The sequence below is a fragment of the Ylistrum balloti genome, unplaced genomic scaffold (genome assembly GCF_031769215.1).
Source record: "Ylistrum balloti isolate Yb309-2 unplaced genomic scaffold, AGI_CSIRO_Ybal_v1 Utg370914, whole genome shotgun sequence".
Classification (NCBI taxonomy): Eukaryota; Metazoa; Mollusca; class Bivalvia; order Pectinida; family Pectinidae; genus Ylistrum; species Ylistrum balloti.
The window spans coordinates 16,201-42,327 of record NW_026782518.1 but is presented as its reverse complement, the minus strand read 5'-3'; the positions used below and the strand labels follow the sequence as shown (position 1 = coordinate 42,327).

The 26,127-nt window shown below is 35.3% G+C and overlaps 1 protein-coding gene across 1 annotated transcript in view; it reads right to left on the bottom strand.

The window, feature by feature from the left end:
- LOC132559446 (uncharacterized) overlaps positions 1-25,825 on the bottom strand; it is a gene marked incomplete at its 5' end in the record, with an annotated part of 43,144 nt that extends 17,319 nt beyond the window's left edge. The window contains 13 exons of the mRNA XM_060224064.1: positions 3,544-3,621; positions 5,049-5,199; positions 5,392-5,473; positions 6,216-6,276; positions 7,161-7,242; positions 7,884-7,947; positions 8,652-10,557; positions 10,826-10,937; positions 11,531-11,661; positions 13,686-13,754; positions 19,956-19,997; positions 21,205-21,279; positions 25,773-25,825. Coding sequence (XP_060080047.1) covers positions 3,544-3,621; positions 5,049-5,199; positions 5,392-5,473; positions 6,216-6,276; positions 7,161-7,242; positions 7,884-7,947; positions 8,652-10,557; positions 10,826-10,937; positions 11,531-11,661; positions 13,686-13,754; positions 19,956-19,997; positions 21,205-21,279; positions 25,773-25,825 — 2,906 coding nt within the window. The remainder of the gene's footprint in view (positions 1-3,543; positions 3,622-5,048; positions 5,200-5,391; positions 5,474-6,215; positions 6,277-7,160; positions 7,243-7,883; positions 7,948-8,651; positions 10,558-10,825; positions 10,938-11,530; positions 11,662-13,685; positions 13,755-19,955; positions 19,998-21,204; positions 21,280-25,772) is intronic.
- Between the last annotated feature and the right edge of the window lie 302 nt (positions 25,826-26,127).

Sequence of the window (26,127 nt, the reverse complement as noted above, 5' to 3'; positions counted from 1 at the left end):
ATGTGTTGAGACTCTGTGACTATCTGTGTGTGTAGAGGTTGCTGTGTGTGTACTATCTGTGTGTGTAGAGGTTGCTATGTGTTGAGACTCTGTGACTATCTGTGTGTGTAGAGGTTGCTATGTGTTGAGACTCTATGTGTTGAGACTCTGTGACTATCTGTGTGTGTAGAGGTTGCTATGTGTTGAGACTCTGTGACTATCTGTGTGTGTAGAGGTTGCTATGTGTTGAGACTCTGTGACTATCTGTGTGTGTAGAGGTTGCTATGTGTTGAGACTCTGTGACTATCTGTGTGTGTAGAGGTTGCTATGTGTTGAGACTCTATGTGTTGAGACTCTGTGACTATCTGTGTGTGTAGAGGTTGCTATGTGTTGAGACTCTGTGACTATCTGTGTGTGTAGAGGTTGCTATGTGTTGAGACTCTGTGACTATCTGTGTGTGTAGAGGTTGCTATGTGTTGAGACTCTGTGACTATCTGTGTGTGTAGAGGTTGCTATGTGTTGAGACTCTGTGACTATCTGTGTGTGTAGAGGTTGCTATGTGTTGAGACTCTGTGACTATCTGTGTGTGTAGAGGTTGCTATGTGTTGAGACTCTGTGACTATCTGTGTGTGTAGAGGTTGCTGTGTGTGTAGAGGTGTGTGTATGTGTTGAGACTCTGTGACTATCTGTGTGTGTAGAGGTTGCTATGTGTTGAGACTCTGTGACTGTGTGTGTATTGCTATGTGTTGAGACTGTGTGTGTGTGTGTAGAGGTTGCTATGTGTTGAGACTCTGTGACTATCTGTGTGTGTGTAGAGGTTGCTATGTGTTGAGACTCTGTGACTATCTGTGTGTGTAGAGGTTGCTATGTGTTGAGACTCTGTGACTATCTGTGTGTGTAGAGGTTGCTATGTGTTGAGACTGTGTGTGTGTGAGAGGTTGCTATGTGTTGAGACTCTGTGACTATCTGTGTGTGTAGAGGTTGCTATGTGTTGAGACTCTGTGACTATCTGTGTGTGTAGAGGTTGCTATGTGTTGAGACTCTGTGACTATCTGTGTGTGTAGAGGTTGCTATGTGTTGAGACTCTGTGACTATCTGTGTGTGTAGAGGTTGCTGTGTTGAGACTCTGTGACTATCTGTGTGTGTAGAGGTTGCTATGTGTTGAGACTCTGTGACTATCTGTGTGTGTAGAGGTTGCTATGTGTTGAGACTCTGTGACTATCTGTGTGTGTAGAGGTTGCTATGTGTTGAGACTCTGTGACTATCTGTGTGTGTAGAGGTTGCTATGTGTTGAGACTCTGTGACTATCTGTGTGTGTAGAGGTTGCTATGTGTTGAGACTCTGTGACTATCTGTGTGTGTAGAGGTTGCTATGTGTTGAGACTCTGTGACTATCTGTGTGTGTAGAGGTTGCTATGTGTTGAGACTCTGTGTGTGTACTATCTGTGTGTGTGTGTAGAGGTTGCTATGTGTTGAGACTCTGTGACTATCTGTGTGTGTAGAGGTTGCTATGTGTTGAGACTCTGTGACTATCTGTGTGTGTAGAGGTTGCTATGTGTTGAGACTCTGTGACTATCTGTGTGTGTAGAGGTTGCTATGTGTTGAGACTCTGTGACTATCTGTGTGTGTAGAGGTTGCTATGTGTTGAGACTCTGTGACTATCTGTGTGTGTAGAGGTTGCTATGTGTTGAGACTCTGTGACTATCTGTGTGTGTAGAGGTTGCTATGTGTTGAGACTCTGTGACTATCTGTGTGTGTAGAGGTTGCTATGTGTTGAGACTCTGTGACTATAGCTGTGTGTGTAAAGGTTGCTATGTGTTGAGACTCTGTGACTATAGCTGTGTGTGTAGAGGTTGCTATGTGTTGAGACTCTGTGACTATAGCTGTGTGTGTAGAGGTTGCTATGTGTTGAGACTCTGTGACTATCTGTGTGTGTAGAGGTTGCTATGTGTTGAGACTCTGTGACTATCTGTGTGTGTAGAGGTTGCTATGTGTTGAGACTCTGTGACTATAGCTGTGTGTGTAGAGGTTGCTATGTGTTGAGACTCTGTGACTATCTGTGTGTGTAGAGGTTGCTATGTGTTGAGACTCTGTGACTATCTGTGTGTGTAGAGGTTGCTATGTGTTGAGACTCTGTGACTATAGCTGTGTGTGTAAAGGTTGCTATGTGTTGAGACTCTGTGACTATCTGTGTGTGTAGAGGTTGCTATGTGTTGAGACTCTGTGACTATAGCTGTGTGTGTAGAGGTTGCTATGTGTTGAGACTCTGTGACTATCTGTGTGTGTAGAGGTTGCTATGTGTTGAGACTCTGTGACTATCTGTGTGTGTAGAGGTTGCTATGTGTTGAGACTCTGTGACTATCTGTGTGTGTAAAGGTCGTGTCTGATTCTGGATGATGATAAGATGCTGATTAGATCCTTGCAGGGCATTTAATCAACTCCAATCTCTAATCTAATCACGAAAATCAAAGAGTAATGTGCAGGTTCATCAGAGAAATCTATCATTGCCAGTAACCTGATATTAACTTGATTATAATCAAGAATTTAGTGTGGCAGACTTTATTGAAGGTACATGGAAGGTACATGGCAGATATCTTGCCAATCTTTAATGAATTTTTTATCTCGGTGGTAGTTAAGATATGTCACATCTGTATACACTTGTGGGATATATTTTGGGTACAGGTACTAGTAGCGTGATTTTGAGGAATCCTTTAAAGTACAATAGGAGGCCTAGATAGAGGACAGGTCATCACCAAACACACAACTCGGGTAACCAAAGAGGAAGTTGATAGAAAATTATGATGCTGGGCATGGAACATGTGAACTGGCCATGGTTTATTTATTCTGAGCTTCAGAATGAAGGTTATGGCCAATCCTTGAGATCAAGTTTTAATCCACTGTCTAATGGCAGTTAGCGATATTTTAGATATACAATTGGACAGATTTTTGATGATAGGAAAATGAACAGGAGATTTTGTTGAGGAACAAAATGTGTAGTATTAACAGATCAGATAGAAATTGTAGGATAAATGGTATACAAGGATAAAACTATGGATAATTGGTATACAGGGATAAAACTATATACTACAACACAAGAACTACATACAACACATCAAACAACAGATCAAACTATCACTGAAAAATTATCAAATGGTCTAAAATAAGACATTACTGTGTAAATTTTAAAATATGGTCTAAAATGAATTCAAAACATATCATGACACTTTTGATCTGTTGGTTTATTACAGGAAATTGGCATACAATTCTTCAATTTTCATATCCTGACTACTTTTTTTTTCAAACAAAAAAAGGCCAGAAAAAATATCTACGCTCAGATTTTGTTTTCTTTATCTGTGAATATTAAGGATGAGATGACTTGAAAATTGAAAAATTGTTGAGGTTTGATTGAAATGAAAAAATAAATCTTCAGTACAGGAGATTTGTAAATTGCAGAACTGAAATAAAATTTTAAAAAATAGTGCTAAAGTAAGGTAGACATCCAGAGGATGTGGTGTTGCCTGTTCAGAGTGGCACCACTAAAAGGACCACCAGGTGGTGGTCATACCTTCATATGGTACATCATCAACTCGTTGGCAAGACTGTTACGAATCTGCGCCGCAATCACACGTTGGTACATGAGGGACTGAAAGAGCAGCATGTGTTAATACTAATCACCATCATGGCTCGTACACACCTTGGAACTTGGCCCATAGTTTAGGTGTGGCAAACTTAATGAGGTGCTAAGGAACATCTTAAACAATACTTCAACAATAGCTTCTAACACAGATCATCTGAGTTCTAATTAACTTCAAAGCACTAATTAAAAAATGAAGCAAAAGTTATTGTAATTATGTCTTTGAAATGCTTTTCATTTTAAACCAATTTGGTTTTTGAAGTGATGTCATGCAATGGCAGATTTTGTACACCACATTTACAAATAGCTATGAAAAATATCACTTTTTAATATGAGGTATGACCTATTTCAAACAGGAATGCATCACCATAATAGTCATCTGTGAAAAGACATTGGACAGGGATATCACAGTGAAATCATGATGTTTATATGTAATATGAGACACCAGTCCAACCTTAATCAAATGTCTATCCTATCTCCGGTGAGACAATGGTGGAATCTACCTGGAGACACTGACAAAACATCTTAATAGCAATTTAATAGCAATGATGGACACAGGCTAAAAGCCTCTATATCGTTATGTTATATTTACATACAACAAAGTATCAATGACTTGGCTAATGAAATGTACTTATCATATTAATTAAAATCCATACATAATGTTCTTGAAATGATCATCCAATAGATGTTCAAATGTCTTGACAAGTTTTTGCATTTTTGATTTGAACAAGTAGACTATTCCATACCTCAACAACTTTATATGTAATTGAATTTCATCTATGATCTGTTTTACAATGTCTTTTGTACAGTTTAAAATTATGACCACAAGTTCTTTCATTAATATCAAAGATAAGCAGGTTTAAGGTAATTCTTTCATCAAAATGTTTGTTCATTATTTTCCAGACAGTTATCAAGTGTCCTCTTCTATACTTCAGAGTGGGGAGCTGTATGTAGTCGCTTCTCATACGATAATTCTTTAAATCGTGGTATTAGCTTGGTGGCTCTTTGTTGTACATTTTCTATCATTTGGATGTCTATTGTTTTGTAGGGGTTCCATATGCATACTGCATGTTCCAGATGTGACCTAACCAATGCTTTAAATAATGGTTTAAACATAGTTTCATCAAGGTGTATAAAAGATCTTCTGATAAGCCTAACATTGAGTTACTCTGCAGGCAGAATTTTACATATGGTTTTGAAATGTTGATCTAACACCAACCATCACACCAGGGTTTTTTCAGTTTCAATACCTTTTAACATTTCAGTTTCAGGGTTCTTTCTACGGGTATTTTCTTTCTTTTTGTCCTTTTTCAATCATATGTAAAATTTTAATAGCTTATCATTTGACATTTCTGCAGTGTATCCAAATTCGGTTGTAGAATATTTAAGTATGGTGATAATTTAACAAAGACAGCACTGAGTGTAAGAAGACTTACATGGCTGATGCTGATGCAGCAGTACACAGCAAATGCTGATGCAACATCTTCATCAAACACAGTGAAGAATGGTCCTGTCTTCTTGTTACATAGCTGGGCCACTCCAAGCACGTTGCCAGATTCATTTTTGATGGGGAAGCATAAAATGTTTCTGGATAAGAAAAATGTTTTGAAATGTAATACATATATATTACTTCTATGGCCAAATAGATTTGAAAATTGAAATCTTCATGTACAGCCCATTCTGAAGGAGGGAAACAATCATATTCTAGTTGACTGTCAGATTATATTTACATAATACCGAATTTCAAACTTAAAATGAGTATATATTGATATGTTGTACCTGGTTCTAAATCCTGTGGAGTCATCAATTCCTCGATAAAACATTGGATGTGAGTAGGCATCTTTTATATTTAGAAGTTTACCTGTGAAGAAAACACAAAGTATTTCATTAAAGACCTACAAATAGGCTGTTCGAGATAATTTTAATCAAATAAGAAACAAGTGCCAATTGTAATGGGGATCTCAAAGCTACACCTGTGGTTATTAATGATACTTCCAGTAGCCAAATGCTGGTAACTTTTCTCAGTGGAAGAAACCAGAACAAATAACCAACAGAAAAAAAAGAGAAATGAAGCAAAAAAAATATGTCCCCAACTTCATTTGAGTGACATAATAACAGAATAGACCGTAGGACATCGGTAAATAGTCAGGCAGTCCTTAAAACAGCAGTAGAAACATGACAGTGTTCTGTAATGTGTGCAGCAGACAGGTTCCTCAAAGTCCATTCATTAGAATATTAAGACGTAAACACTTTGAACTGTAAACACACTCCGCAGGTCAAACCTACTTACATCACTAGTGCAAATGTAACCTGTCAAACACAGTTACCAGACATGGACAAAAACAAATGTTCTAAGGAAGAAGCTGATTTTTGTTTACCATAAAGTCACTCATGAGCTGGTCAAATTCAACATCTACAACAAGAATTCAGTAGAGAAATTCTTGCTACAATATTGACAAAAGACATTAGTGCAATCCTATTGCACCTATGTTTACCCAGGTCAGAATAGAAAGGTATGGACCTGAAGTAAAAAAAACAAAAATTGTTTTAACCGTCCACCTACATTGTGCATATGCTGACATTTATAATGACAGATAACTTACCTGTTGTAGCTACATGTCCGGCTATACCCTGGATTATTGGCATGCGGATCTCCGACTGAACCTGAAATTCAGTTATTTACAATATATCTTTTGTATGGATTGAACAATTAGTTAGAAATACTATACAATACACAACAGTTGTAGGTATTCAGCTGGTGTCCTTCATATGTACTTTCTGGTATTGAGGTTGTTGAGGGTATTTATTGATAGAATGCTATGTATATGGTATAATTGGCTTTTTGTTAAACATATGTACTTTCTGGTATTGAGGTTGTTGAGGGTATTTATTGATAGAATGCTATGTATATGGTATAACTGGCTTTTTGTTAAACAGCAAAAACCCATATTATCTGGAAAATGGCAGTCTCTCAAAATGTATAACTCATTGAAACAGGGGAGAAATGCAGAGTATCATCAGGGGGCACATCACCATATTATACTGGTCATTCCTGTGAAATCTTTAAAAAAAGATCCATTTTAAACTGTGCAAATGCATTGCCAGACAAAGATCGTCAATGGTCATTTTGGAAGTTTCCCCCCCCCTCTATGTATTCAAAGCTATTCTCACATTGGGCACTAGTTTCATTTCTTTTTAAACATTGCAGAATTCTCCTTGCTTAATGGTTGCTCTAAACCATGCAGGCTGAATGTTTATGTTCAGCACCATGTTGAGCAGGTTTGCAGGGGAAATTCTGTCCGTATTGGGCAAATTTTTTTTTTTAAATCTCCAACCCAACCTCATAAATCTACATCTTATCACACATAATGAAGCAAAGTGGATGTTACCATTAAAGCAGAGAAAACTGATTTAAAACAGTAACAGTTTTAAGAAATGAAAAAAAAATATTCAGCTAGATTTACTTCTTTTGTGTGTGACACATGTACAAGTTGTAAAGACGAATCAAATTAAAAATCAAATATCTACATTTTAATATGAGATAGTACCTCCTTGTCATTGGTAGTGATTCCATCAAACACTTTAGCGACAAGCTCCTCTGTCTCTTCGTCTATCAAGAATACAGAGCACCTATAAAATAGAACACAAGTAGAAAAACTCAATATCACAGCAACACATACAGCTAATATTTCTTCTAAAACGATGCTGATATTATTACATATTTTTAATTGGAAAATTTTCATGATCTTATTACTGGTATACTCACAAACAGCCAAAAGGTTGTCATGGCAATCATTCTGACACTAGCCAAAATAATGACGTCCATCTGTCTTTTTCAGGCAGATGATGGATGTCAATATCGAAGAATATAATGGCAATGACATGACAGATATGACTTGGTCTCATGTTAAAACCGAAATTCATGATCTAATCTCCAGTAGATGCACAGACATCAAACATACTATTGCCTAAGTATATAGGCGAATTAAATATCTAAGAAAGAGTATTAGGAATTTGTGATACTAACTTTTTTTTACAAAGCTTTATTTTTCAAAAAGCTATCGTAAAGAAATCTAGTCTAATGTTTAATTCATAAACAACATGGGATTAAAATGAAATATTCTGAGATTTCACAGAGGAATCAATAATGCATTCCCTGCAATAATCTTCCTATGCCTTTGGAGCGATGCAAAATACGGTTTCACTAATCAATGTTCAAATTAATTCTAGTTAACTTGGAAAATGCTGCATAGCTCATATTAACTTCTCACCTCTCTGCTTGTGTTAGATTCCTAGCTTCTTGCATAATTTCTCGTAGAAGTTTCGTTAAGTCATCTGCAAGTGAAAGTGACAAAAATTATGAGTGTCACATAATGTATCAGTAACATTAAGACATTTAAGATTACACTTCATCATCTTTTAATTTCATAAATTAACAATGCTTTCTATCATTACAAAATCAGCTTGGAGCTCTAAATCAAAAATGTCATGGAATCAGGTTCTTGAAAATTGTGCAAAATGGCAACAAGTTGTTAAAATTCAAGGGAATTACAATACATTGGCAAAGATGTACATGTATTGATGATACATAAATATGTTATTTGAATGTAAATATGTCTTTCTATATTTCATTAACTTGTCTGTATATAGCAGATATCATGTATTTGTTACATAACAGATCATTTGTATTTATGACCAATACAGAGCATACAGTGAATGAAACTTGCAAAGAAAACAAGAAAATTCAACACAATCTAACAAAACAGATCAACAACATAACTCTTGCTTACAACTTGAAAAATAAAAAACACCAATAAAAAAATTGAAATCAAAGTTAACTGTAATAAACATTTACAAATTCTTGCAGACTAATCCTGGTACACAAGGCAAGCAGTTTTACAACAAAATTATAATCTTAATCCTCAATTTTATTCAGTTTTTTCCCCTATGATTTTTTTGTCTTGTATAAGGAAACGCCTGAAGAAACTTTGATCTCCATAACTGCAACACAGGTGCAGAACTGAACAATGCAGACCTACTTTTTGTGATGGGCAAAGCATCAGTACTGGGGGGCTGTAATCTTAATATATTTATCATATTTTTGTCAATAAATGTGCACCTAGAAGTCTCTTGGGTGTCGCCTGACCCCTTGGGCAGATCCTCAGATGAAATGGACATCAAAGAGTCGGAGGTGATGACATAAGTATGACTGACCCTGGATTCTGTGTCTTCTACAATGATGGTGTGGTCACATAATCCAGACTCTGATGGACTTACCCCAATTTGGTCAAGACTACCCACTAAACCAAGGGTGGAGGCAAATATTTGTCGCCGTCTGAAATCTGTTGACATTACAGTGTCAGCAGAACTTTCTTTGCAAAAAGCATAGTTCAAACTGGGTTTGCTTTCCATAAATTCATCGTTTGGTTCAAAGTGATGAATTCCAGGGTCACTTGTAGAGAACCTGACGTTAGATACCTGTGGATCAAGAATTTGACTTCTATCCATCTCATATCCCTCAATAGTTTGCATCTGTGAGCTGAGAGGTAGGGAACGACATGTCTGAATCCTTGTGCTATTGCCTGACCAAGCATCATGAAAGGACAACCTATGGCAATCTCTACCAATCTCTTCTACATCAGATCCTGAGCTGAATTCACTTGCATCAACATTCAGATCTGATGACTCAAATTCCTTGCAGGTGAACATTTCTGAGGAGGTTTCACTGGGAACATACGGACTTGTAGGGGAATCAGAATCAGGTGAGCTTGACGCTAATGAGGTAGAAACATGATTGTCAGAAAATGGAACATCTGTCTTGGGACTTGAGTTGCTGCTGTAGTCCAGTTCCTGTTTATGTTTCTGCTCTGAATGCGCAGTCAGAGTTGTGTCCGGAGCAGAGCTAGCACTATCAAACTGATGGAAAGATGCATCAGTCAAATTTACAGGGCAGACAGCTTCACTTGTATCCTTTCCAGCATCTCTGAATGCCTCAACCACAGTTTGGTAAAGCAGTCCCCCTTGTTTACTTTCAGTGCTTTTTGCATTAATTCCATGTGAGGTCCTGTCATGATGTCTCTCTTCAGCCAAATCTTTCGGCGGCTCAGCTAAAGTGTAAATACTAGATGCACTGGAGGATGCACTTCCACCATCTTCTCCAAAATTTCTCATGGACTCACTGCATGTAAATCCATTTCCTGGATAGCCGTCAGAATGATGTCTAATAGATTGTACATTTGTAGAGCTCTGGTCACCTGGGCTGGTGCAACTTTCCTGGATATAATACTGAAAGTCTGTTTTACAGTGACTAGTATCAGATGGAGGGTACTGGTCTGGCTCCTCATCATCTGTTCTGTATTGCTCATTGGAATTGTTTATCAGAGCAAACTCTGATCTGGAAACATCAGACATTCTACAAGGAACACAAGAATCAATGGACAATGAAAGTAAGTCATCTTCAACACTTTCTACACTGGTCTGATCTTGTCGTCTTCCCCCTGGAAGCCTGTAAGGTGATACAGTTTCCTTCTGAGGGCTGCTTGTGTCACTGGACTTCTTCGCCTGTTTATGTTCTGGAGATTTTATTTTTGGGTGAACTTGATAACCTTTGACCTTTTGATGAGGCTGACGAGCTATTTCCTCAATATCATAATAGCCAGTTAATTTTTCAGCCAGTATTCCTTGTTGTTGTATCTCTCTATTAAGATTTTTAGACGCTAATCTGGCTGAGTTGTTGTGTTGGAGAGAGGCCCCTTCCACTCGTGGGCGGCATAAAGTTGTCAGGTGGTCCTGTTCTGGTTTAATACGGTCAAAGTAGGAGTATGCTCTGACATTGACCCCAACCCCATTACTAGGTATGACTGGAAAGTCGTCCAGACCCTTACAGTGGACAGATGATAACTCACCTAAGTGGGTAAACAGGTTCTTGGCAACATCTAACATAGCCTGTTACAGAGACAAAAAAGGGTATTCATTAGTACACATCATAACTAACTTCACAGGACACTACAGAGTCATTATCATACCAAACAGATTATTCCTCACAAAATCAGACTTATTACTTGAGATATTTTAATAACCAATGGCTTTTTCACTGAACTTCCAACTTTACATTTTTTCAGGAAGAAAAACACAACTTGTAATTGGACATTAAATATGGCCACATCTATTTATCCATCTACCACATTGCAACAAATAAAGAAAGTGACAGTACCTGTGTTTGTTTTTTTAGTTTGCGTTCATTTTGGAATGCTAAAGTATTAGTTAAAATGGCGGCAGTGTACTTAAAACAGGTCTGTATTGTCTCAACATCACCACTGGTAAAACTGTTAAAAGAAAAAAACAAGACATTTGAAACAGAAGTTCCAAAACAATTTTGTTATGTATATAGGCAACACATTCCTTAAATCTAGAGTAGACTTTTGTGTCTCATTGTATTCTAATAAAAAATCTCTTTCATTTAAAGCTAGATGTACTTATCCTTACAAGTACACATATATTTTTAACACCAAAGCAATAATCTGACAACATACAGAATTTTGCTTATCTATTTAAAAAAGGAGAAAAAAATACGTGTTGATTCAGAAAGGAACATGATGATGAACACCATAATATATCACACAGTATTTAAATGTGAAAAGAAGATGATATTTAGCATAAAAAAATCTCTTAAACACATAAAGACTACTACCAAAACTCACCAACATGCCATGAGAAAGCAAGCACACTGATCTTATTGCTGTTTTTTTTTTTTTTTTTTCATTTAAATAACCCTAATTTTCCCCCTTTAAATGAGGTATAGATTTTGGTTTTCAAAAGTTCAATCATCACAAAATTATGACTTTTCACAAGAGCAGATCCTAACATGACGGAACCTTTCTGGGCAACAAAGCGTATAATGTGCCTGTAGCCGACTGACCTGTCTGAGCCAAACTTGTTAGCAACACATGCTATAGCAACAAGTCCATCATAGTTTCTACTGGAAACAGGGACACACATCAAAGATTGAAGACTTCGTCCAAGAAGGTCCTCCATCTCCTTCTTCTTCTCCTGAAATAAACAAGCCAAATTAGTGTATTAAATGATGTCAGTGGAACTATATAATGGACTATGATCCATGTTATGAGATCAAACAAGGTCGGTGAAAATATGATCCATATTTACAGATTGAACAAGGTCAGTGTAAATATGATCCATGCATGCGCCTTAATGGTCATCTGACTACAAAAACTTTCAGCTGGGAGAAGGGTTATTTTTTCTACGTTAAATGAAATCTTACTAAGACGTTGTTTCCACGATGCAGATGGCAGTTTGGTGAGGAGTAGGTAACTGTAACAAGTGTTACCTATTTTTGACAGTAAAGTTGCACCATGATTGTGCAAACATCTTATGAAATGGCCTCCCTGGCTGCCATACCTAAATTTTGACAAGGTCGAAAAATAACAACACTTTGTTGGCTACCTTTCATTAGCATCACCATCCATTTTTAGCTCAATGGCACTAGTGAAACTGGAGAAGAAGTTTAAAATATGTTTTTCAAGATGGCAGCCATGGCAGGCATCTCAGATTTCAGACTGACCATAAAAATAACAACACTTGGTCAGGACCATCTGAGGATCATTCCATGCAAGCTTGAACTCAATCCCACTGATGTAACCAGAAAAGAAGTTTAAAATGTCAAAAGTTTACGCACATCAGACGGCCATGAGGACGGACAAAGCACAATGGCTATGTAATGACAGTGTAATAATGATCCATGTTTACAGAAAACAAGATCAAATGATGTCATTGTAAGTACTATGACTTACTGTCTACAGGAAAAAGGATAATTGAATTTAAAGTTGTCTATACAAAACAGGGGTTAGTAAGCTGTAGAAGGATATATGTCTACCACTACTACTTGTAAGGCATCTGTAAACATGAAGTGTGCTGCTGTCTTTATCATCAATGTTGCTGTAGTACACATAACAAACCTGACGAAAATCATTTTATAATTTTACATATTACAGTGTAATACCATGGCGTCTTAATACAGATTGAGAGATGCTTGTGTAATGTTTTAGCTGAAGTTTATTGATTCGCTAGACTTCAGCATTACAAGCTACTTAAAACAAGATTATATAGCCAGATGACATCAGCTGACATTAAAAGCAATGTCGAGGATTACAAAACCAAGGACAACAAAGGAATAAACCAAAAAAGACAATTTTCCCCTGAGGACCTGATCATTGTAAACCCATTCGTTATTCTGATCCTCATTTCCCATTGTTTAACATCATTATACAATCTTATCAACACTTGTTAAGATGGTATAGATGGCAAGAACATCACTGACTTATATGAAACTCAGATGTCATCCCCACCAGTCCACAGAAACAGTAAATAGCACATTTCTCATGCAAACCATTGATCTCAGACAAAGTATACATCTCCAAAGATCTTTGGTGATAATGGCTGACAGTAAAATCCAACAAATGGTTTCTATATATACATTTGACTAGACATATCTGAATCCCCTCATATGATCTGTGTCATAAGAGCTTGAAATGGTGCTCTTTTACACACGATTATAGCTCACATCTCCATTAGCACAGAGGAAATGCAAAAAACAGCAGCATCTAGCATTGTTAATGAAACAAAAATAGAAGGTATTCTGTGTAAAAACAATTCTAGTACCATTAGCTCTTATCGAATGGTAGGCAAGACTATAGCACAAACCTATAAACTGGGGTATTTACATGGAGTATTTACAACTGAGAAAACTGCTATACTAAAAACACATCATACTAAAAATAAAAATCCCACTTACATCCAGTACTGTACATAAAACTTATATAAACCATGTAATGGTTAATCCTTATAATTTTGTGTTTCTATTCACTTGATTTTTTTAGACAGGTTAGATTTTTGTGCTGTTATCAGAATCTTAAAACAAAATGAAAAATAGAATGCTTCAAAAATAACAAAGTTTAGCGATCAGTATATATAACCAGTCATTTGTGCTTTTATATTGACATGTGAAGTGATAGAATTATAAAGCAATGCAATGTGTGATCAGTATATTAATTACTTACCTCAGTTATACTCTCTAGCCGTAATGGGTCTTTGGTTTCCAAAACAGCTGAGAACGTACTAGTTTCACCCTGAAATACATGACAATTATTACTATCTTGAAAGTGCAAGCCTGAAAACAGAGAAAGACACTTTTCCCCTTGTGTCAATACACTTTCATTTACTACCTGTCATTAAAAAACATTGATCTAAACTGCTGTCAGATCAGGAAATGGACCTATTGATTAATTTACCTCCATTAATGTATCAAAAGCTATTAAATGATCTTGACTTTTCCATCAAACGATTAAAACATCAGGAACCAAAGTATACTGATTGACACAACATTTTTAAGCAATGTATAACAAAAATTGAAAAAGAGGCTCTAAAAAACAATCAATAAGTTTCAAAACAAATTAATTTACTCCTTGAGATAATATAAAATCCATTCAGCAGACAAAAGGTATTTATCATATATAAAATTTTACTTTCAGATTTAATAACACTTACTGTCAGCCCTTATATAATGAAGATATAGTTAATGGGCTTCATTTAGCAGTGAAAAATCACAACAGAGATCACATTCAGCAATCTTCATTATAATAAAACTAACAGCTCAAAAAAATGAAGTTAAGCTTTTTTCCAAATAAAAAAAGTCAACATATCATATACCAATCCAAAAAACTGATTTCAGTTGGAAAATTATAATTTCTATTTAAATATTTTGGGTTATGTTTGTGCTGTATTCAATAACTGCAATGTCATATATATTTATAAACAACTGTATGACTGTTTATTGACAGAAACTGAGCTGTTTATTTTCTCTCAGAAACAAAGTCTAATAGGACAGGTTTAACTTAGTGAAGTCAACCAAGGTACTTCAGTTGACTACTATCTTTTTTTCAGACAGAAAATGAAATGTTTTATGATTGGCACTTGTAAGTTTGCTTTTCAGACACATTTCAGATATCAAAATCTAAATGTGACCTTCTATAATGTTTGTAAAGTGACCTTACTCTTTGTAGAATCATTGAGAGAAATGTTTTGAAATCACCTGTATAAATGATATTTGCAGCAAAATTTTTATTTCTATGAAATATGCAGCTAATATATAAACAAAGGTATTACTGTAGTAGGTTTGAACAATTGTACATAAGGAAGTAGAGGCTACATGTATTAAAACTTTGACTGGTAGCAACCATCAGGTTCCTCCAGGGACAGGACTGCACCCTGATATCATTACATGGTTATATTCATCTTTGATGAAAAAATATATTGCAGTATTTCTAGAGTTAGGATCTAGGCCAACTCCAATGCTTGGACTAAGTCCCTGGGGAGGAACCAATCACAGCAACATGAATCAATTTGTTTATTTATGACTATTGAGTGTGTGTGTGTGTGTGTTTGTGTGTATGTGTGTTTATATAGCAAGGAAACAGATAGCTTAAGCAATATGACACTGAAATATCATCTGCATTGGACTTAAAGGTGACACAGACGGGTTGGGAAACTCAGAATCTTTATCATAGGCAACTTAAACTCGATCTAGAATATGTATGTATCTGGGTCTCAAAATTGTCAGCTGATCTTATCTCTTGCACACCTTACATGAATTTCATGGGTTGAGAAGACCATATTTACTTCTAAAACTTTTTCAATACCTATTCACTTTTTTGAGATTAAACAGAGTATTTGAAATGTTTGTTGAAAATATTTGACACAAAAGGAGATAACATCAAGCTAGATCCTCTTGTTCTATAAACACTCCTGTGATATATAACCCCAGATAAACAGACAACAGTAAAATCATATGAAAGGTAAGAAGGAAAAAAAACATTATTGACGAGAATATTTAAAACCCTCTGAAAATGGAAATGTATTTTTTGAAACAGTGCATCAAAAAAGCAAAACACAAATAAAAGTTCATCTTGAAAATGCATCCAAAATAACTTATTCCAAGCAAAAACAAATGAATTGAAAAAGGAAGTATTTCTTGATTCTAGCTTTTATCCTTAAAAAAGAAGAGAAATTTGTTGTTTGCATGCATAAATCTTTAAAGGTGCCACACACAGATTTATAACAAGAGGCTCATGGGGACTCTATCGCCCACCTGGATATTTCAGCTTTCTCATCAAATCATTTGTTTTCCCCAAAAGGTGGGGAATTTTAAAGTTTCAAACCAAGCCTTCATCCAAGCAGAAACAGAATTATTTCAAAATATCTCACATCAGAAAGGGTCAGATTTACCATTCACATAAATTGTTCAGGCTAAGTTAGAATAAGATTTCATCATTGCTACACACAAAGGTAGAATTTTAAGACTTGGATAACATTCTCCTTCGAGCCCTGTCCCTTTGACCCTGGGGCAAAGACCTAAAATTTATTATACAAAATTAATTCCCTTTCTCCTGTTGAAGGATGCTTCTGACCTTAATCAACATAATTTTATCAAACAGAAGAAGGATTTTAAACTTATTCCTCTATTTCATCTACTGGCCCATCCCTCTGTCCCAAAATGGTTCAGACCTACAATTTATACACAATCGAGAGTCTTTCACTAATGATGCTTCAGACCAAGTTTGGATCAAATCCTGCCATAACTACAGAAGCAGGATTCTAAAACTTTAGCTATATATCCTCTACTGGTCCCTGCTCATCCAGCCTTAAGGAAGATATCACACACAAATGATACAAATTGATTTCTCTCCACCCAAGATTCTTCTAAGAAAATCTAGTCAAAATACAATGATCCAAGCAGAAGGAGAAAGATTTTAAAGCAATTTCTGTATTCACCATAATGGGTCTCACCTTCCAGACCTCATTGAAAGTTCAGATTCTCTTTTCAGTTGAATTGAGTACCAACTACCGAAAGATACTTCAGCCATAATTTTAACAAAATCCAATCATTCTTACAAATGAAAGCATTTAAAAGATTTTATAAATTTCCTCTTTTGGGCCCTGTACTTTCGGTCCCTGAGGATGGGTAGGGGAGGCAGAGACCCATCATTTACATAAAATTGGATTCCCTTCTCTTCCAAGGATGATTCTGAGCAAATGTTTATGAGTAGCTATTTGTAGAAAAAGTTGACGGACGCATGACGGATGTCATGCCATGCCATAATATAAGTTCACTTGGTCCTTCAAGCCAGACGAGCTAATCAAAATCACAAAAAGTCAAGTCAGAATAGAAAACCCTTCAAGGACAAACAAAGTCATTCATACTTTGCATAAACTTACCATTTTGTCAGAAAACAGTGACTGCATTGAATATCATTAAAGCAAATATCAGCGAGACCATACATGGCTTTTTGATGAATATACAGGAAGGAATTTTCTTCCTTTTACTCAATAGCTAAATTAGCCATCATAATTTTCAAAATATTTATTTCTTGTAGATACAAAATAAAATCAAACCATAGCTCACCAAAATGCTTTTGTATATTATAATTACTGTGGTCATTTTAATAATATTGATCGCTATTTCACCTACTTCATTACAATAAATAGTGTCAAACTCCAGATAAAGGAAAATATTAATTGCACTGTTTTCTTTGTGATCTCCTCAACCATTATGATGTAAAAGGATGCTTCTCAATGTAGTTAACGGTCTAATTCAATCAGTGGCCATAACCAAACAAGAGATGCCGCCAAACTACAACAAATTCTTAGCTTAGTATGTCTATATCTCCTATTTTATTGTATCCTGATTTACAAATGTAATCCAATGAGCAGAGCAATGAGTGATCCTCACATATCCTAATGAGGGGGAATTAGGCGTTACAATCTCCAGCAACATCGCGCGGTCAGACACGGGTAACATTTGGTGTATTATCACAACTCTACCTCAATAAAACAAATCGATTAACTAACGTGTCTGCTGGTGAACCCAAGACATTTCTCCAGACAAGCAAATGCATTCCCCTTATTTGTCGCATCTGATGATGTGATAATCCTTGCAGCTGATGCTGACATCTTTTGCCTGACTTGTAATTCTTGAGATCACCAGCACAACGATAATTCACACCTATCTCCTTGTTGTTCTATTGATTATGTAGGGCTAGCTTTTAGAGACTCCCTTAATATGATGCTAGCCTACCATGCTGTGTATGATGGAACTAACACAGTATGCTAGCATCTAAATCAGGGCAAGAGGACACAATTCATATCTATGTTTTCAAAACAATTTAGCTAAAATCATATAACTTCAGATCAATAACCAGTCTGTCCCCTACTCTCCTGGTAATATCTGACTGTCTAGATAAATATCTACTTAAGGTCACTTACTATTCTGTCCCCTACTCTCCTGGTAATATCTGACTGTCTAGATAAATATCTAATATGGTCACTTACTATTCTGTACCCTACCTCTCCTGGTAATATCTGACTTTTTAGATAAATGTCTACTTTAGGTCACTTACTATTCTGTCCCCTACCTCTCCTGGTGATATTTGACTGTCTAGATAAATATCTAATTAGGTCACTAACTATTCTGTCCCCTACCGATCCTGGTGATATCTGACTGTCTAGATAAATATCTAATTAGGTCACTTACTATTCTGTTCTCTACCTCTCCTGGTGATATCTGACTGTCTAGATAAATATCTAATTAGGTCACTTACTATTCTGTCCCCTACTCGCCTGGTAATATCTGACTGTCTAGATAAATATCTACTTAAGGTCACTTACTATCCTGTCCCCTACCTCTCCTGGTAATATCTGACTGTCTAGATAAATATCTACTTAAGGTAACTTACTATTCTGTTCCCTACTAGCCTGGAAATATCTGACTGTCTAGATAAATATCTACTTAAGGTCACTTACTATTCTGTCCCCTACCTCTCCTGGTAATATCTGACTGTCTAGATAAATATCTAATTAGGTCACTTACTATTCTGTCCCCTACTCGCCTGGTAATATCTGACTGTCTAGATAAATATCTACTTAAGGTCACTTACTATTCTGTCCCCTACCTCTCCTGGTAATATCTGACTGTCTAGATAAAAATCTACTTAAGGTAACTTTTTATTCTGTCCCCTACTTGCCTGGAAATATCTGACTGTCTAGATAAATATCTAATTAGGTCACTTACTATTCTGTTCTCTACCTCTCCTGGTGATATCTGACTGTCTAGATAAATATCTAATTAGGTCACTTACTATTCTGTTCTCTACCTCTCCTGGTGATATCTGACTGTCTAGATAAATATCTAATTAGGTCACTTACTATTCTGTCCCCTACTCGCCTGGTAATATCTGACTGTCTAGATAAATATCTACTTAAGGTCACTTACTATTCTGTCCCCTACCTCTCCTGGTAATATCTGACTGTCTAGATAAAAATCTACTTAAGGTAACTTACTATTCTGTCCCCTACTTGCCTGGAAATATCTGACTGTCTAGATAAATATCTAATTAGGTCACTTACTATTCTGTTCCCTACTCTCCTGGTAATATCTGACTGTCTAGATAAATATCTACTTAAGGTAACTTACTATTCTGTCCCCTACTTGCCTGGTAATATCTGACTGTCTAGATAAATATCTAATTAGGTCACTTACTATTCTGTCCCCTACCTCTCCTGGTAATATCTGACTGTCTAGATAAATATCTAATTAGGTCACTTACTATTCTGTCCCCTACCTCTCCTGGTAATATCTGACTGTATAGATAAACTTCTTCTACAGGTCATAACTAGTCTGTCCCTAACCTCACCTGGTGATGTGTGACTGTCTAGATAAACTTCGTTTTCAGGTCATAACTAGTCTGTCCCTAACCTCACCTGGTGATGTGTGACTGTCTCGATAAACTTCTTCAGGTCATTAACTAGTCTGTCCCCTACTTCTCCTGGTGATGTGTGACTGCCAAGACAAATTTCTACTTTAAGTCATTAACTAGTCTGTCCCTAACCTCACCTGGTGATGTGTGACTGTCTCGATAAACTTCTTCAGGTCATTAACTAGTCTGTCCCCTATCCTCACCTGGTGATGTCTGAGTGTCTAGATAAAATTCTTTTTAAGGTCATTAACTAGTCTGTCCCCTATCCTCTCCTGGAGATGTCTGACTGTCTAGATAAACTTCTTTTTCAGGTCATTAACTAGGCTGTTCCCTAACCTCACCTGGTGATGTCTGACTGCCAAAATGTCTACTTTAACTCAATAAGCATTTTGTCTCTGGTAATCTATCCTGGTGATGTCTGACCATCTAGGTAAAATGTCATATGTTTTGTCTGATGGTTCAGTTAAATATAAATAGTCTATACCTTAGATAACTATCTTGCTTAATTGATTTACTTACGGGAAACCGAATTTCTGACTCCAGAACCTTGTCCCCAATCACCTAAGGAAAAAGAAGTAAAAATAAATGATCATTCTTGTACATTTCCTATATCAATACCATTCTTCAATGCTTGTTATCAGAATGTGTTATCAAATTACAGAATTTCAACAGGCATTTATATATATTTAATCCACTGGTGAATAACATAACATTTCTACAGTACATATTCTGATGCTGACATGAAAATCATCTTTTGTTTGATCCAAACATTATACATTCAGATTCAGTACATTTTAAAACTTTGAACAAATGTATCCCTTGCGCATATGGCACATGAATAAATTACATTTCAATCGGCAGCAGTTTAGCCTTAAGTGATACTGGAATCCCATCAGAATGTTCTGTTAGTGTCTGTAGATATACAGATTGGTTTTGCCTGTATGTGACAATGGGCATACGTATATCTGTCTAGACACATCTATCATCATGTCATATAGACACCAATAACACTTTTCATCCCATCACATTCTTCTAGGCATGAATATACAAGTACCAATTTTGAAGTAATACAGCACCATCCCACAATGTATGAGAAAAAGAATGCCAAGTCACATAAGATCTGCACAGAAACACACGGCCATACGAAAAGGGAGGCCAAATGTTAAAGTTAATCAGGCAATCCATGATACCATAAAAATGTTTATTTCTGTAAAAAAGGGTAAAGGTTAAATTTACAGTGGAAAAGGAATACTAATAACAACTCTATTTGTTTTCAACAAACATAGAACTAATCACACAAATAGTGAGGAAAAGTTGTTGATTAAAAAAATCCACTTTCAACACATTTGCTCCGTGTGACCTTGAGAGTGGATCAGTCATTTGATGAAACCTGTAATGATTTTACCCTAGAATGCCAAAGGTTAAAATACCATGACCTTTGAAGCCTTAGTTCTTTTGACCTTGAATGGAGTAAAGAGATCAGCATTCTTTTCACTGAATCAATATTCATTTATATAGAACAACCAGCACCCAAAACATCAAAATCCAATAAACTTTTACTTCTAAAAATTATATTCTTAAAAATCTTACTGAAGGTCAATCCTTAGTAATCTTCCTGATAATCTGATCCTTATACTGTTGTTCTCAATATACACTCTGTATATTGTAGTATCTGTTCCTGCTTTTTCACATTTGAATTTTGTACTTTATCACATTTGAAATCTTATATCAGTAATAGGCATTATTATTTAGTATTATAATATCTCACCTGACAATACAGTTCCTGTGTTTCTGGAACCACTAACAACATAAAACCAAACTCTGCATTGGTGTATTCTTCTAACTGAAAAATAAAAACAACACAATGCATAATTCCCCTTTGAGTTAAGAAATATTTCTCCATTTAAATGAAACATAATAATGTTATTTTTCAATTTTAAAACACAAGTCAACCAGTTATGAAGGAGTTATTATTTGGCCTTTTCACAGTGTTAAGCTTGCATGATATTATCTTATATTAATGAACAAGAAATGTTTCTGCTGGCTTGAGATCAAAGGGATCATCTTGTAATAACTAAAGGAGGGGGAGGAGGGGAGGGAGGGAAGGGAACAACATAAGCAGAAAATGCTTCAGCTAATCAGAATTTTTATCATTTAATAACAAGAAAGTAATTCTGAAGTTCCTATAAGTGCAAGCTCAGCCTTGGCAGATTCACTGACAGAGAAGCTTGTGAATCTTTCATTTCACCAGTAAAGTTAAGGCACATTGTCACCCTGTACTGATGAAATGTCGTAAGTTTGCTGTGAGCCAATCTCTGAAGATTTAACAAATTCTTTTTATGGCTTCACCTTTGACAACATCACCAAATAAAGAAGTTTCATCTGACTTTATAACATATATATTTGTTACAGTAAAATCAATATCAAAACCAAATTTCAATTCAAATTTCATGGTTGTTGGAGGCTTTCTTAATTGCTCTTTCACCGTCATCAATGTCCTAACATAATGGAACTGTTTCGATTTTTGTCACAATTTAGTTTGGACTTCCTTTGGTAAATTGACTTCAAATCTAATTCAGACAAGGAGGTAGAATTGGATGAGAAAAAGGCAGTACCGGTAATCTCAGTTTTATTTTGAAGTGGTGAGTAGGAATATCCCAATTTCAATATCACGTCAGTAATTTGTTAAATTCCTCTGTGCAATACAGTCAGAAATTATATAATTTCAACACACAGTGGCTTAAATTGTTTACAAGGAGAGAAAGAACAATATTTTTATACAATTCATCATCTTATTATGGAAAAAAAAGGGAAAAAAATAATTTTCAAAAGGTTTTCTTTCTCTCTCTCTCTCTCTCTCTCTCTTTATATGCACCTATCATGTTTTTAAAAATAAGTTTTGAAAAACAGTTATAAAAACAAATTTAATGGCTAATTGACCAGAGTCTCAATTCTTGTTAAATAGAATTCTGATAGTTAGAAAAAATATCAAATTTCTAACAACCAATTACTTGATATCTTGCAGGCATTTATTGTTTTTTTAAATCTCTCATTTCCCTGGCCAATTTCATTAGTAAAGCTTCATATTTTTGACAAGGAGTGTTATCAATGGATTGATCAACCTTGGTTACAATCGTGGTTGAGTTGTGTTATGTTAGAAACCTGTATCGAAGGGAATGAGTAAGCGATACAGCCACTACATCAACAGAAAGGTTGAATCCATCTTTCGCTAATTGCATGCAAGTATTGAAGATCAGTACACAAACAAGTTGACTTCATTACCTTTCCTGTTTCCATGGATTCTATACAACAATTCAATTACAAGTCTTCCACTTTTAAATACCCATGATCGAAGCGTTTGAGAAATAACACACTTTGTAACCCCCGTTTCTAAAGAACTAAAACATTAATTGTGACATATACTTGGTAACCTCAGATGAAATCAATATATTGCACTCAGTAATACTTTCTCCAAATCTGAAACCATCAAACCAATGGAATCTAAGTACCATACATGTCATAACTTCTAAACCAGTGATATAAAATTTCATAATTGTCATGCAACATTTATATAACCTCTTACTCAATTAAATCAAAGAAACCATGTATGTCAAAGCCTCTAAACTAAATCAAACCATTTTAATCTCTAACCAAAGAAATACAAAAAATCCTAATGTTGTCATAATCTCCAAACCAATCAAGTCACTGGGTATTAATAAACACCATAACTATCTAAACCAATGAAATCAAAGAATATTCATACACACCATAACTATCTAAACCAATACAATCAGAAAATCACACACACACCATAACTATCTAAACCAACACAATCAGAAAATCACACACACACCATAACTATCTAAACCAACACAATCAGAAAATCACACACACACCTTAACTATCTAAACCAACACAATCAGAAAATCACACACACACCATAACTATCTAAACCAACACAATCAGAAAATCACACACACACCTTAACTATCTAAACCAACAATCAGAAAATCACACACACACCATAACTATCTAAACCAATACAATCAGAAAATCACACACACACCATAACTATCTAAACCAACAATCAGAAAATCACACACACACCATAACTATCTAAACCAACACAATCAGAAAATCACACACACACCATAACTATCTAAACCAACAATCAGAAAATCACACACACACCATAACTATCTAAACCAATACAATCAGAAAATCACACACACACCATAACTATCTAAACCAACACAATCAGAAAATCACACACACACCATAACTATCTAAACCAACACAATCAGAAAATCACACACACACCATAACTATCTAAACCAACAATCAGAAAATCACACACACACCATAACTATCTAAACCAACACAATCAGAAAATCACACACACACCTTAACTATCTAAACCAACAATCAGAAAATCACACACACACCATAACTATCTAAACCAACAATCAGAAAATCACACACACACCATAACTATCTAAACCAACACAATCAGAAAATCACACACACACCATAACTATCTAAACCAACACAATCAGAAAATCACACACACACCATAACTATCTAAACCAACACAATCAGAAAATCACACACACACCATAACTATCTAAACCAACAATCAGAAAATCACACACACACCATAACTATCTAAACCAACACAATCAGAAAATCACACACACACCATAACTATCTAAACCAACACAATCAGAAAATCACACACACACCATAACTATCTACACACACACACACACACCATAACTATCTAAACCAACACAATCAGAAAATCACACACACACCATAACTATCTAAACCAACACAATCAGAAAATCACACACACACCATAACTATCTAAACCAACAATCAGAAAATCACACACACACCATAACTATCTAAACCAACACAATCAGAAAATCACACACACACCTTAACTATCTAAACCAACACAATCAGAAAATCACACACACACCATAACTATCTAAACCAACACAATCAGAAAATCACACACACACCATAACTATCTAAACCAACAATCAGAAAATCACACACACACCATAACTATCTAAACCAACACAATCAGAAAATCACACACACACCATAACTATCTAAACCAACACAATCAGAAAATCACACACACACCATAACTATCTAAACCAACAATCAGAAAATCACACACACACCATAACTATCTAAATTAATGAAATCAAAGAATATTCATATAAACCATAACAAGAGGCCAATTGAGTTTGCATTGCTCACCTTGGTAATTCAGCCTATCAGTCATTTTACAAAGAATTTCAAATATTACAAACAATATCAGAATTCATTTCCTTATAAGGTTCCGTCCTTTTATCAAACAAGTCAGATTCACTATTCATAAAAATTACTTCAGACCAAACTTTGACAATATTCTTGTACAGAAGAAGGATTTTTTAAAAATACATTTCTATGATTGAGCCTCACTTCTCCCGCCCCAAACGGCCTGGATCCACCATTTATACTGAACTGATTCCCCTTCACCAAAGATAGGATTTAAAAGAATTCTCTCTATTTCCCTATTTGGCTTCAACCCTTTCGCCCCAGGGTGCTGAGACCTAACTTTATCCAAGATTGACTTCCTTTAACCAAAGAAAACTTGGTCAAAATCTGTTCAGTTGTACATGACCAGTAGCAATTGGACCAGGAGAGCTAAAACTCTAAACCAACGGAATTTCTAAACCAATAAAATCAAAGAATACCCACATATACCATAAATATCTAAACCAATGAAATCAGAGAATCAAACACACGCCATATTTATCTAAACCAATGAAATCTGATGAATACTCATATACACCATAAATATCTAAACCAATGAAATCAGAGAATCAAACAAACGCCATATTTATCTAAACCAATGAAATCTGATGAATATTCATATACACCTTAAATATCTAAACCAATGAAATCAGAGAATCAAACACATGCCATATTTATCTAAACCAATGAAATCTGATGAATATTCATATACACCTTGAATATCTAAACCAATGAAATCAGAGAATCAAACACATGCCATATTTATCTAAACCAATGAAATCTGATGAATATTCATATACACCTTGAATATCTAAATCAATAAAATCAAAGAATCAAACACACACCATATTTATCTAAACCAATGAAATCAAAGAATCACACACACTAGAGATATCTAAACCAATGAAATCAGAGAATCACTCACACTAAATATTGATGATATCACAGAATCATACACCCTAATATATTCTTGATACATTATAATAAATTGATTTATATACCACTGTACAAATGAATGCTTACATATTTGATAATCTTTCGCTGTAGGTCAGTTGCGTCCTGGTCATACAGCTCTCCTGTTGAAATATAAAAAATAGTTATAAATATAAGGCATTGCAAATTTCAGGTATTTAAAGTACAAAGAAAGCCTTTGTAAGACCAAATACAATTTTTTTTATTTTGCTCAAGTCTACATTACCAAATCATATTGCTCAAATAATAAAACTTTAAACAAAAAAAGAAAGCAAAACAGATAAAAAGTTGTGGAATTTTCTTTTTTATTTTGCAAAGTTTCCAAAATCTTCCTAACATTGGTTTGTCCATTTCTAATATTATACCTTTGTTGTCAATAAAGTTTTACCAGATGTAAAAATAGCAC